This window comes from Molossus molossus, unplaced genomic scaffold (assembly GCF_014108415.1).
Source record: "Molossus molossus isolate mMolMol1 unplaced genomic scaffold, mMolMol1.p scaffold_m16_p_5, whole genome shotgun sequence".
NCBI lineage: Eukaryota > Metazoa > Chordata > Mammalia > Chiroptera > Molossidae > Molossus > Molossus molossus.
The window spans coordinates 76,275,932-76,289,925 of NW_023425388.1; the positions used below are offsets into that span (position 1 = coordinate 76,275,932).

The 13,994-nt window shown below is 41.6% G+C and overlaps 1 protein-coding gene across 1 annotated transcript; it reads left to right on the top strand.

The window, feature by feature from the left end:
• Positions 1-2,486: 2,486 nt before the first annotated feature.
• DPPA2 (developmental pluripotency associated 2) lies at positions 2,487-13,379 on the top strand. Its single transcript, XM_036242514.1, has 7 exons — positions 2,487-2,519; positions 4,370-4,517; positions 6,344-6,489; positions 6,577-6,630; positions 7,483-7,762; positions 10,680-10,875; positions 13,259-13,379. Exons 1-7 carry the CDS (start codon positions 2,487-2,489, stop codon positions 13,377-13,379), a joined length of 978 nt encoding a protein of 325 aa, XP_036098407.1.
• The last annotated feature ends 615 nt before the right edge of the window (positions 13,380-13,994 follow it).

The window sequence follows — 13,994 nt, forward strand, 5'->3', positions numbered from 1 at the left end:
GGGGAAGCTATAACAATCTGAATAGCTGGCACTGACTGAGCCTCTGTTGTGAGCTAGACACAGCACAAGGTTCTGGATAGACGAAGGAGGACCAAACATGTCTGGCTGCTGCACTCCGGGGCTGCTGTCTGACTGGGGAAATAAAGTTAAACAAAGAAAATCCCAAACATATACAGAATTACACATTCAAGTGAATTCTATGAAGGAAAAGCGTGACAGAATAACAGGAGCACACTTTTAAGGACACTCCAAGAAATTGGCATTTAGGCTTAAAGAATGTATTATAAGTGCTAATTATCACTACAATGGCAATAGTATTACAATGTATAAATGTTTCAAATTAATATGTTATATACCTTAAATTTGCATGATGTTATATGTCAAACATTCTACAATTTAAAAAATATATAAAGCCCTGGCCGGTTTTGCTCAGCGGTTAGAGCGTCGGCCTGTGGTCCAGAGAGACCCGGGTTCGGTTCCCACTAAGGGCACATACTTCGGTTGCAGTTTGTTCCCACCCTGGTTGCGGTTGTGGGGGTGGCAACCAGTTGATGTGTCTCTCTCATTTCGATGTTTCTCTCTCTCTCTTCCCCCCTCTCTTTCTCCCTCTCTATCTGAAGATAAATGCAAAAATGTCCTCGGGTGAGAATAAATAAAATAAAATAAAATAAAATAAAATAAAATAAAATAAAATAAAATAAAATAAGAAATTGGCCTGATGGTGTGGCTCAGTGGTTGAGTGTTGACCCATGAACCAAGAGGTCACCGGTTCGATTTCTGGTCAAAGCACATGCCCCGGTTGTAGGTCAAATTCCCAGTGGGGAGCATGTAGGAGGTGGCCAATCTATGTTCTCTCTCATTGATGTTTCTATCTCTCTCTCCCTCTCTCTTCCTCTCTCTCTCAAAATCAATAAAGACAAAAAATTAAAAAATAAATAAAAAAAAAAAAAAAGAGAAGTTGTCCCTGAATCTGATCTAACTAATTTGCAATAAATGAGATTGGCTGGAAGTCAATAGTTGTTGGAGCTGGATGATAGATACATGGTATTATTGTCTGCTTTGTACGTGTTTGTGCTTTTCTATAATAATAACATTTTCAAAAAGAAAAAAAAAACTAAGGAAAAAATGAGATAATTACATTATAATAAATGTTAAGAAGAAAAAAAAATGGTAATGAAAGTTTTCCACTTGAAGTTCTGTCTTAGCCTGAGGCACCTGGATCAGTTCAGACTGCAGGTCAGTTCCTCTCTAAATTACGAGGAAAAAGCCCGCCAGGTGGGGCCACACCCAAGTGGATAGCTGGAGTGCTTTTCTGGCTGAATTTCCATGGATTGATGCAGTTTCTAACCTTGAAAGAAAGGAGCCAGGATTCCAACCATTATCTGCCTAACCTAAAACCTTTTGGTCACACCCTGACCCAGTCCGTGCTTCTAGACTTCCATGTGTTTTCCTTTAGGTAACTCTTTACCTTGAAGGCTTGTTGAAGCACAGATTCCTGAAGGTCTGGGGTTTGGTCTCATAATTTATTTTTCCAATAATTTCTTTGGGAAACTGAAGCTGGGCCCTTGCAGACCACATTTTGAAAGTAGTACATATACACAAAATTAAGCTGATCTGGGTTTCATGGGTCCTGAGACTAATGGACCAAACCATTTTCCTAGAGCGGAGAAAGCGCCCTGTGAGACCACTGGATGCCAGTGCCCTGTCTTGTTTGCTGATAGTATCCTTAGAGTGACATGAAAATATCTGACTTCTTCAGGCTCCTCCCTGGTCACACCCTGCGTCCAGCATCATGCTCCAGCGACCCCCAAGCGCTTGCAGGTACTTCTGCATCCCTCAGTCCATCACTGGCCCTGAAGGCTTGGCCCTTGCTCCTATTCTCGACAGCCACACCCTCTCCTTCTCCCCAGCTCACCAATGTTACAAGCTTAATACTTGTGTTTAGAACGAAATCTAAGAGGGATTGTTACTCAAGCCCTACAACGTAAATCTAATCGCCAAGTGACACACCCATGGTTATAAATCAATTATAAAACACCTCTAAATCTTTTTTCTATTCCTTCCATAATAACATCATTCCATCTGTCACCACGATTGTCTGAGAAATGTTTCAAACTACTCTGGTTGTTCAATTGTAAGTTGTCTGCAAGAGTTTTTCACTTCCAGTTTTCTCCCAAGTCTTTATTCCTTAAGGATAAAAATCTCTCTTTTTAAAACATTGTGATATTAATTACCCAGTAATTCTAAACTCACCTAAGAGACAAGATAGGGAATAAAACTGATAGGATTACCACCCTGTCAGATAATGAGGGGGCGGGGGGAGGGCGGGAAGAGGAGAAAGAAAAGAGCTCTTTAGAGAAACAGGAAGTAGAAGGAGACATTTGCTTATAAAAAGAGAAACCGGGCTAGAAACCCTCAGGTTAAAAGGAGTCAACTGCTGGTATCCTTCCCCCTGCCGCTGTGCCTTCCTCGGAGTGTTCCTGGAAATGGCAAGCTTGAGTTCTGACAACATCGGAAAGGTAAGTTTAGTTCCAATAGAATTGATTTGCCCGCAGATTAACTTTATAAAGCCTTTCTGGAGCTCCCCTATATTTCCCTCTAGCCACAAACCTTAATTTCTGGATGTAAGAACTCTCCACCTTGGAATCCTCTCTGCGAATGGATTATGGCTCTGTATATTTGGGTGAGAGTAACAGAGGAGAAACAAAGATTCCTTTTTTTTTTTTAATGGTGGTACGTGCCCCTAGCGGGAACCGAACCCAGGACTCTCTGGTCTGCAGGCCGACGATCAACCGCTGAGCCAAACTGGCCAGGGCACAAAGATTCCTTTTCATAGTGCAAAGGAAGAGATTTATTTTGCAGAAAGGCGTGTTGGAGGTGAACAAGATCAAACCAGTAAAGAAGTGGAGAGCTATGCTAAAAAGAATGTGGGAAAGGTTGATGTGGACAAGGCCGGAAAGTGAAGTGACTGATCAGTTTCTTTCCTCCAGGAGTGAGAAGTAATTTACTTCCAATGGCCTTGGTATATAGGTTTCCGACTGGGCTGGGTCACCCTGGACTGGAGGAGAGGATAAATTGAGGAGGTTTCACAGGTATTTGCAGGGCTGCTGTTCCAGGCTAGAGGACTGAATTGACCAAACATTAAGTGTGATTATGGGCAGGGCGTACAGCTGTTTGAGTCCCATTTATCTCTAGAGTGGAGTAATATTTTCCTATTCATGTCAATGTTATTTTGAAGCTGACCATTGAATGTGTGTGAAAGTGCTTTAAAAAGGTATACAAATGCAAAATCCCTATATGCAAGCTAGGAGTTTGAGAACCATAGGAAGTCATTCAGGTGACTTAAATAGGAAAAGGGCGTGGCTACGTCCGATATTACAATAGGCTTGGAGCAGAGATGATTTACCTTTGGTTTTGAGAGGAAAATCTAAGTTCAGAGATGGACTCGAGCATATGTTACACTGTGGCATTGGTCATTTCATTTCTGAGACTCGGTTGCCTAATTTGTAAAATAGGAAAACGAATAAATTACTGCAAGTATGCTATGAGGATTATATGAGAGAAACAAAGAAAGATTATATGAGAGAAATAAAGAAAGCATCTAGCGCAGTGCACGGTTACTATACAAAACCAGAAAATGTTACTTCCTACCAGTCCACTTCACCTTTCAGTCATTCGGTCATTAAAGAACATTGAGTGACCCGTCTGCTGGGCACTCATTAGTTACTGTGATTGAAGTGGGAATAAAATAGATACAGTCTCTTCCCTCGGGTCCTGGGTGACCTAAGGCCAGCATGACTGGAGCTCGAAGCTCTTACGCTGGAGTGGCAGGCAGGGGCCACTCTTAGGAATGTGGAGGCCACACCAGGCAGTTTTGCCGTTTGCCCGAAAAGCAGTGATACACGGTGGAAGTATTTTAAGCAAGCAGGGGAGCAATCTGAAGAAAGAGTGGAGTTGAATGAATTTTGGAATAACAGGAGATTTTTGTATCTGCCAGTGAGAGCTAATGACGGCTTGAATGGCAATCATGTGATGAAAGATGGAAAGGCCGGAGCACATTCATTTAACAGATTTAGGAGATAAAATGAAAGTAGTGTTTTATCTGCTGGAAAGGATGGCCACAGGGGAAATGGTTTCCACAAATGCCTTCCATTTCCTCTTTATCACTCACTTGTAAATTCATTTTTGCCCATTTTTTGTTATTTTAAAAAACTTGTGAAGGGTCTTCTAATCACCATCAAATTTAAGGAAATGTCAGGAAGTCTTTGTTCCATCCTCCTCTCTGTTTCTTATTCATTAGTTGTGATTTGAAAGGAAGCAGTTTAATATGTATCAAATGAGAATTGGTGGTTGACCCTTCCCTTTCCAGAATTTCTTTGAGGAGGAATTAGGTGATGAAAGCGTGATTCTCACATTGGTTCCAGTTAACGAGGAACATAATGAAGAACATCAACTGGAACCCAGTGTTTCTTCAACCTCAGAAGCCAAATTGATGACGCCTAGGACAAACGATGAAGGTATGAGGACAAGGATGGCTTTGTTTGCTGCTCCTCCAGCCCTGGGAAGGCCAGGAAAAAAGATTTTTCTTCTCTAGTCTTTGACCACACAAGGCCCAGCTTAAATCTCACCTCAATACTTGTGGTGAGAGATTTTGCACACTCCCACCTTGTCATTTGCTAAGCACCATGTACTGCCTTGCCTTTGAAAGACACATACATACACACACACACACACACACACACACACACACACACAATCAGCATGTGGAGTTCCTCGGTCAGAACATAGTCTTATGGGGCAGCTAGATAGAAGTTCAGATGTCCAACCCATGAAGCTCAACCATCTCTTTATTTTGGTTAATACATACTTTACATACCTCTTACAAAGACTAATTTTTCTCAGCTGTATTGAGATAGTGACACATAACACTGTAATTTTAAGGTACACAATGCAGTGATTGGTACACGTTTATATATTGTGAAATGATTACCAGAATAAGGTTAATTAACACATTCATCACCATATAGTTAGCTTTTTTCCCCCTGTGACAAGAACATTTAAGATTTACTCTCCCTATTTTAATCTTCACTCGAGGATATGTTTTTAATGATTTTTAAAGAGAGGAAAGGATAGGGAGGGAGAAAGAGAGACAGCATTGATCTGTTGCCTAATGTAGCCACCTGGACTGGGGATCAAACCCTCAACCTGGTGTATTGGGATGACACTCAAACCAATTGAGCCACACCAGCCAGGGCAAGATTTACTCTCTTAGCAACTTTCAAGCATGCAATATAGTATTGTTAACTATAGTCACCGTGCTGTACATTAGATCCCCAGAACTTATTCACCTTATAAATGAAAATGTATATCCTTTGATCAACATCTCTCCATTTTTCTCACCCCCAAACCTCTGGCAACCACCACTCTACTCTATTTCTATGAGTTCTGCTTTTTCATTTATTTTTAAATATGTTTTTATTGATTTTTTTAGAGAGAGAGAGGAAGGGAAAGAGAAACATCAATCAGCTGCCTCCTGCATGACGCCCTACTGGGGCTCAAGCTTGCAACCTGGGCATGTTCCCTGACCTGGAATCAAACCGGGATCTCTCAGTCCATGGGACATGACTCAATCCACTGAGCCACATCGGCTGAGCGAGTTCTGCTTTTTTAGATACTACATATAAGTGAGATCACAGAGTATTTGAGAAACAGAATAATTTTGAAAAAAAATTAATATTTTGCTAGGTGAGTGATTATTGATCAAATATCCAGCAGTTCTTAATAGCATGACCCTTTATGTTCTCAGTGCCTGATGTAAAGGGATTGAGTATTTTCAGAATGATTTTTCCCTCCTGGGCCAATAATAAGGAATTCAAGATGAAGTAGAGGATGACAAGTTGCAATAAGCAGACTGAGCAAAGACCAAGTGCTATAGAGGAAAAGAAGGCAGGCTGACAGAGTGGAGGACCCATGTTAGGTAGCATGCTTTCTTTGATTTCAATAGGTCCAAAATCTAGATATTTTTGGAGGGGCAATCCAACATAGTGTTCTATTCAGGTGCTGTTGATGGACACACAAAACAACAGGTTACTGTATTTAGTGTGGAAAACAAAATTTTGAGTGTTAAGACATATGTTTGAGTCTCAGGTCTCTCATTTTAATGGGGATGTGATCTTGGGTAAGTCCTTTATTCTTGAATCTGTTACCTTATTTGTAATATGAGGGAAAATAGGTGGTATGTATGTGTGCAAATTAGGTTGTAAGAAAGATGAGAACTTTGCAAAATTATCAAAAATCTTACAAATTTTAAATTAATACTACTTTGGTTTTCTTCTTTTCTCAGTTAATCTTCCTCAAATGAATGAACAGTTCGAAGCACAAGGGCAATCAGCTCTTTCCTTGCCCACCATCTTGCCTTCAATCAATAAAGTGCGCCGCGACACTTTGCGGAACTGGTGCCAACAACTGAACTTGAGTAGCTACGGCAAGGTGAGTACATTGGTGAGAATCTACTGCTCAGAGCAAATATTGGAAGCTTGGTCAACTTTGACCTTTCTCCCTTCTTAATTTTCTTAGAAAATAGAGGTTTATCTGAGGCTCAAGGAATATGCTTACTCTGAAGAAAAACAAGTGAGTGGAAAGTATGGAGACAGTGTAAAGGTGAGTTCTGACTACGGATTGTTCCTCCTCTCCCAGCATCTCCACCTATGGTATACCCTGATGACAAGGTTTCTCAACCAAGACTTTTGACACTTTGGGCCAAATAATTTATTTTTGTTTTGAGGGCTGTCTTATAATTTAGGATTTTTTTTATTAAAAAAATTATTTTTTCTTTATTGATTTTTAGAGAGAGACGAAAGGAGAGGGACAAAGATAGAAACATCGATGACAGAGAACATCAATTGGCCACCTCCTGCATGCCCCCCACTGGGGATTGGCCCACAACCTGAGCATGTGCCCTGACCAGTAATCAAACTGGCAACCTCTTGGTGTGTGGGTTGATGCCCAATCAGTGATCCACACTGGCTGGGCTAATTAGAATTTTTATCAGACTAAATATCCCTGGCCTATACCCACTAGCCACCCTTCCTCCCCCACACAGCTTTAGCAATTAACAAATTCTCCCAGGTGAGAACCACTACTCTAAGGGAACTAACATTTCTGAACCCTTCCCACGCTGACCTACCTGGGTCACTATCAAGTGGTTCTCAACCTTCCTAATACTATGACCCTTTAAAACAGTTCATGTTGTGGTGACCCCAACCATAAAATTATTTTTGTTGCTACTTCATAACTGTAATTTTGCTACTGTTTTGAATCACCATTAGAAATATGTGTTTGCCGATGGTCTTAGGCAACCCCTGTGAAGGGTCGTTGGACCCCCAAAGGGGTCGCGACCCACAGGTTGAGACCTGCTGGATGAAATGGACACATCCTGGCAGCAGCACTTCACTGATTACCCATCATGCATCCCATTTGCAGAGTACTGCTGAATCGCCACAGGAGGCCACACTGCAGTCATGTTCCAAGAGCTGCAAGATGGTGACCAAGAGAGCAAGGAGTGAGAAAAGTTGTCAGAAGAGTAAGAGAGAGGAAGGGACCAGTTCAGGTGCAGTGACTAATACGGTTGAAGTGACAACTTCAGCTCAGGAGGCCATGTTGGCAGCTTGGTCAAGAATTGCTGCAAGGGCTGTGCAGTCTCGGGCTGCAAATTCACACGCCATTCCTATTTCTGCTGAGAATTTTCTGCTGCAGACATCTGGTAAGAGCCTTAAACGGGGAATATTCCAGAGAAAGAAGGTATTGGACTTATTAGTCCAATACTGAAAGGTAGTACAAAGAAAAGAGTTACTTAAAATATCCGTAGATTGAATATTAGGTTTCTAAAGCACTTATCTTTTGATTGATAATCAAGTTTCACCTAGATGAATCTCTCTTTTTTTAACATAACTTTAAAAAAATTTTTTTTTCCTTTATTGATTTTAGAGAGAGAAAGTGAAAGGGAGAGAGATGGAAGCATTGATGAGAGAGAACATCTATTGGCCACCTCCCGCATGCCCCCACTGGGGATTGGGCCCACAACCTGGGCATGTATCCTGGCCGGGAATCAAACTGGTGACCCCTTGGTGCATGGGTTGATGCTCAGCCACTGAGCCACACTGGCCAGACTCACCTGGATGAATTTCTAAGCCAGGGGACTGAGTGGTGACCCTTTCTGATCACTAAGCAGAAAGAAAGGTGGGAAGAAAGTGTAATCTGACATGTGGTCAGCCACAACAGCCTGAGCTTTCTGCTTTTTCTCTCATTTTCCTCAAGGCTTTCTTTCTTTTTTCTTTATTGATTTTAGAGAGAGAGGAAGTGAGAGGGAGAGAGAGATGGAAACATCGATGAGAGAGAACATTGATTGGCCACCTCCCGCATGCACCCCACTGGGGATCTGGCCCACAACCTGGGCATGTGTCCTGACTGGGAATTGAACCAGTGACCTGTTGGTGCATGGGTCGATGCTCAACGACTGAGCCATACTGGCCGGACTCAAGGCTTTCTTTCTAGCACAGTGAATAAGAGTATGGGGATTTGAACAGCCCTGGTTCAGATTCTTGTCTTATGACCTCCTTGGTATGTGGTATTAGCAAGTTACATAACATAAGCCCTGGCATCCTGATTTCCTTCCTAGAATGATTGCGAGACTTATGAGATGCAACTTGGCATATTAAAAGTAGGCAATAATAACCAAAATGTTTGGGACCCCTGTCCTCTTCAGAAATCTTGAGAATAACTTACCCTGCCTTCCTCCAATTCCTCCTCTCTCCTTGATATTTTTAATGTTTTCATCTCCAGCAGACCCTAGCTCAGGTCAGCACAGTCACCTTCATTCTCTTGCTTGAGTTCTTCTCTCTACCTCATTTCCCAGTGTTCTGGCTCCTCCTTTATCCAGGGCTGACTTGTATAGTAAGGCACTGTGTTCATTACACAAGGAACCTGGCCAAAAGGAAGACAGAAGCTAAAGTTGGCCTACTGTCTGCTCTCCAAGCCACACCTTCTCCTGTGAAAAGGAATGGACACTGTTTTGCTGATTCCAAAAGTGTTGTCCATCCACAAACCTGTCTCTGAAGGACTGCTTACCCAAAAAAAGATACCTACTTATTTTTTATTGTTGAAAGTATTACAGAGGTCCCCCTTCTTTCCCTATTGACACCCTCTTTCCCGCTCCCACACCTCTTCTGCCTTCCCCAGACTAGTGTCCTTATCGATTGGTTGTGCATATTACACCTTTTTCTAATTTTCATTAATGTGCCATATGATCTAGTGGTATCCACACTTTATACTTTTAGTACCTCTCCACTTAGCAGTTACTAAGCACCTACTGTGAGCCAAGAGTGTGCCTAGTCACTGTGTACATAGTGCTAAACATAATCTATTGTTTTACAGTCGGGCATTTTAATGAGGATTTAAGCTCATAGTGACTGCTTCTTTCTCTCAATTTCAAACACTTGATATCTTACCTTGGTTTTTGTTTGTTTTTAATATCTCCCTCCCCAGTTAGATTGCTCCTTGGGCTTTTCAATAAAGATTCTTTTTTCTGTTTTTTTTGTTTGTTTGTTTGTTTTTGTTTTATTTGAAGCAGTACAATATAGTAGTTAGGCAAATGGGTTGTAAATCAGAATACCTGGATCCACTCTTGGGTCTGGGAAAATTATAGTATTTAACAATGCAAGCTGTAGTTACCTCACTTGCAAATAAAAAAGGTGAATAGAAGTTAAATATTAATAGTGTTCTTTTTGTAATGTTTTCATTGATTTTTTTTTTTTTTTTTAAGAAAGAAAGGGAAAGAGAGAAATATCGATGTGAGAGAGAAACATCCCTCAACCACCTTCTGCACACCCCCTACTGGGGGTCAATCCTGCAACCTGGGCATGTGCCCTAACCAGAAATGGAACCAGGGCCTCTCAGTCCATGGGGCGACGCTCAATCCACCAAGCCACACCAGCTGGGTAATAGTGTTCTTCTTTTTTTTAGGACAGTTTTGCATTTATCATCAGGTAGAGCGGAGGGAGAGAGAGAGGGAGAAAGAGAGAAACATTGATGTGAGAGAGACACATTGAGTGGTTGCCACCAACACAACCCCAACTGGGGCCAGGACAAACTGCAACTGAGGTACGTGCCCTTATTGGGAACTGAACCCAGGTCTCTCTGGATCGCAGGCCAATTAACCGCTGAGCCAAACTGTCCAAGGCAATAGTGTTCTTAATAAATGTATGAATATATATAAACAACTTAGCAACATTCTGGAAACCAAGCAAGCATTTCAAAAACTTTATTTATTTATTTTAAATCCTCACCAAAGGAGATTTTTCCATTTATCTTCAGATAGACTGAAAGGCAAGGAGAGAGAGAGACAGACATCGATATGAGAGAGACACATCGATTGGTTGCCTCCTGCACAACCCTGACCAGGGCCTGGGACCAAATCGCAACTGAGGTACAAGCCCCTTGACCTGAATAGTAACCATGACTCTGGTCCTCAGGTGATGCTCTAACCACTGAACAACTGTCCAGGGCTCAAAAACCTTATTATCCCTTATGGTATGTAACTTGTGAAGTGACTGCAGAGAGGTTGGATTGGGGTGCAATTACTTGCTGTCATCTGTTTATATTTGCTCTTCTCTCCTCCCCAGGGGTCAGGTGGTGTGTGGTCCACGGTAGACCTCTCCTGGCAGACAAAAACGGCTGGGTTCGCCTGCAGTTCCATGCAGGTCAGGCCTGGGTGCCTGACACTCCCAGGAAGATGATCTCTCTCTTACTGTTACCAGCCTGCACTTTCCCATTCTCAGACCTAGAAGATAATATGTTATGCCCTGAATGTGTTAAGAGGTAAACCTTACATAGTTTTCTGTATGGCACACCGAGAAATAGATGTCTAGATGGGTTTCTGAATAATTTAGTAGGAGAAAGCAAAGGATAAACCTACTATTTTCTGTTTTTAAATTTTTTTTCTTTATTGATTTTAGAGAGAGGAAGGGAGAGAGAGAGACAAAGAGATGGAGACATCGATGAGAGAGAACATTGACTGGCCGCCTCCTGCATGCCCCCCACTGAGGATTTGGCCCACAACCTAGGCATGTGCCCTGACCAGGAATCGAACTGGTGACCTCTTGGTGCATGGGTCAATGCTCAGCCACTGAGCCACACCAGCTGGGGAATCTACTGTTTTCTTAATTTGCCATATAAATCAGACAAAGCTAGGAAAGAAAAAGAACTTGGTAGTGGATTAGAACTCAGATAAATTTGTCTTCTTAGCAATCTTAAAGTATCTGTAAAGTTAGAATACTTATTGCCTCAATTTTAAAGACCTATTTAAAGAGGGAAAAATGGAGTTCTTAACATGTCAAATGTTTAGGTGGGGATAAAAGAAGTTAGTGAGGCAAAATCCACGTAGCATGCTGGAATGAAAAGGTGCTGTGGAATCTGGGCAGTGCCTACGTTGGAATGGCTTAGGAGATTCAGAAAGGATTGCATGTACCAAGGAAGATTTCTCAGTTGGAAAATAATTTGGGTATTTGGGTAGTAGGAAAGCCCATACAAATACCTGAAAATAAAAAAAAAAAAAAAACAGGACATTACTATAATTTATCACATTGGTGAAGAATTTAAAGAGGAATGGGACAAATGTAAGAGATGCAGGAGTAAAAGAAACAGGGTGTTATCTTGCATGGAGGAAAGGTCGGAGTCTGTCCGGTTCAGTGGTGAAGAATATGATTGGCATGGCTCTAGAGGCCTGACATGAGGAAGGATTATAGAGAAACATTTTGGAGTGTCATTAGCACTTTTTGTTTGTTTGTTAGTCCTCACTGGAGAACATTTTTACATTGCTTTTTTTTTTAAGAATATTTTTTCCTTTATTGATTTTTAGAGAGAGAGGAAGGGAGAGGGAGAGAGAGATAGAAACATCAGAGAGAGATAACACTGATTGGCTGCATCCTGCATGCCTCTCACTGGGGATCAGGGCCACGACCTGGGCATGTGCACTGATGGGGAATTGAACCAGCAACTTCTTGGTGTATGGGTCAGTGCTCAAGCACTGAGCCACACCGGCCGGGCACCATTGATTTTTTTTTTTTTTTTTTTTTCCAGATAGACTGGAAATGAGGGAGAGAGAGAGAGAAACATCAATGTGAGAGAGATACATTGGTTGCCTCCTGCCCGGGTAAGGGATTGAACCTGCAACCCAGGTACATGCCCTTGACTGGCTGTCACTAACCACTGAGGAAACCAGTCAGGGTGGGAGCCATTTGCATTTAAATTGTCATAAGAGTATGTAGGAATTGAAAGGGATGTAGGATAGAACTCTAAAAAGAATCCGTATATGGATGGCAGGTGAGCAATGGAGACTATAAAGAGTACAGTTATAGGTTGGGAAATAAGTGAGAGAAAGAAACAATGGCAGAGTTTCTGAAGAAAATGGTTGGCAGTGAGATGGCTATGTAAGATTATGAATAATGCAGTGTTTTTGTTTGTTTGTTTGTTTTGTTTTTAATTGATATTAGAGAGGAAAGGAGTGGTAGAGAGAGAAACATCAATCAGTTACCAACTGCATGAGCCTGACTGGGCACTGAACCCACAACTGGGGTGTGTGTAATGACTGGAATCCAGTTCATTGCCCAGTACGTGGGGGAGACGCTTCAATCAACTGAGCTACACTGACCAGGGCTGCAGTGCTGTTGAGAATGTCAACTTAGGACATACTTGGTCGCCTTTTTGAGAGTAGGTTGAGGGGGTCAGCAGAAACAGAAATGTGATAGTGACAAGTTAGGGTAGAGCATGTGATGGACTAGGACAGGACATACTGATAATCTCTACCTGATTGAGAAGGAGGGGATAGCAGTTAGTTAAAATAGTAATATCAAGGGAGCGTCTTCCCTCCTTTCTTTCTTCTTTTTTCATGGGAAAACCATGGCAATGTGTGAACAGAGAAGTGATGTGTGAGAAACTGTGGTAAGGAAGGGAGAGTATAAAGATACAGGAAAGTGAACCAATTGCAGTATAAAGAATGTGAGACTTGATAGTAAGTGGACAATCTTGTTTCTTGGTTTACTATATAAAATTCTTTCACTCACCATTCTTAGGTGAGGGTACTAACTACTTAAGAACTCCAGAAGTGGATTTCTTATTTTATTGGTTATTTCCAAGGGGTTGGTATGAAATGGTTGTGTTATTCTAACAGTGTTTTAAAGTTATTTTCTAACTTGTTTTATAGGAATAAAAGGATGATGGAAAGATTAGTTAAAATGAAGAAGAAAAAGCAACCTGGTTTGAACACTCTCAAAAAAGAATCAACAGTGGAGACCTCACAGCTAAATCAACTTGAATCCCAGTGATTGCTGTGCTCTGCCCTGGGCATCCTCAGCATTGCCTGAAGACTTGAGTAGACATGTGAATGTCTGGATTCTGTACTTGAGGTGGCCAAAAAGTGACTGCAACTGCTGCTTCAGGTATTTAGCTACATGGAATATAATTTGGTTTTGTTTTAATCAATAGATTTTTTTTTTTTTTTAACAGTAGGGGCAATGTTTGGCTTGCCACACTTTTTTTTTGGTTTTGTTTTTGTTTTTTCACTTATTGGCTTGAGAAAAGAAGGGAGAGAAATAGAAACATCAATGACAGAGAACATTGATTGGCTGCCTCCCGCATGCCCTTCACTGGGGAGTGGGCCTACAACCTGGGCATGTACCCTGACCAGAAATCGAACTGGCAACTTCTTGGTGCATGGATCAACACTCAACCACTGAGCCATAGTGGCCAGGCAATTAACAGATTTTTTTAGCAGTTTAGGTTTTGAGAAAAATTGAGCATAAAGTAAGAGTTCCAAAATTTTGCTCCCTCCCTCACTCCCATTTCCCCTACTAATAGTGCCCTGCACTAGAATGATAAATTTGGTGAACTTACATTGACCCATCTTTATCATTGAAAGCCCATGGCTGACATGAGAGTTT

Bases quoted from the DNA above. Each gene is read 5' to 3' on its own strand.
- DPPA2 (XM_036242514.1), top strand. From the start codon at position 2,487: ATGGCAAGCTTGAGTTCTGACAACATCGGAAAG. The intron at 6,631-7,482 runs GTGAGTGGAAAG...TCCCATTTGCAG, and splicing joins CTTACTCTGAAGAAAAACAA to AGTACTGCTGAATCGCCACA. The intron at 10,876-13,258 runs GTAAACCTTACA...CTTGTTTTATAG, and splicing joins TGCCCTGAATGTGTTAAGAG to GAATAAAAGGATGATGGAAA.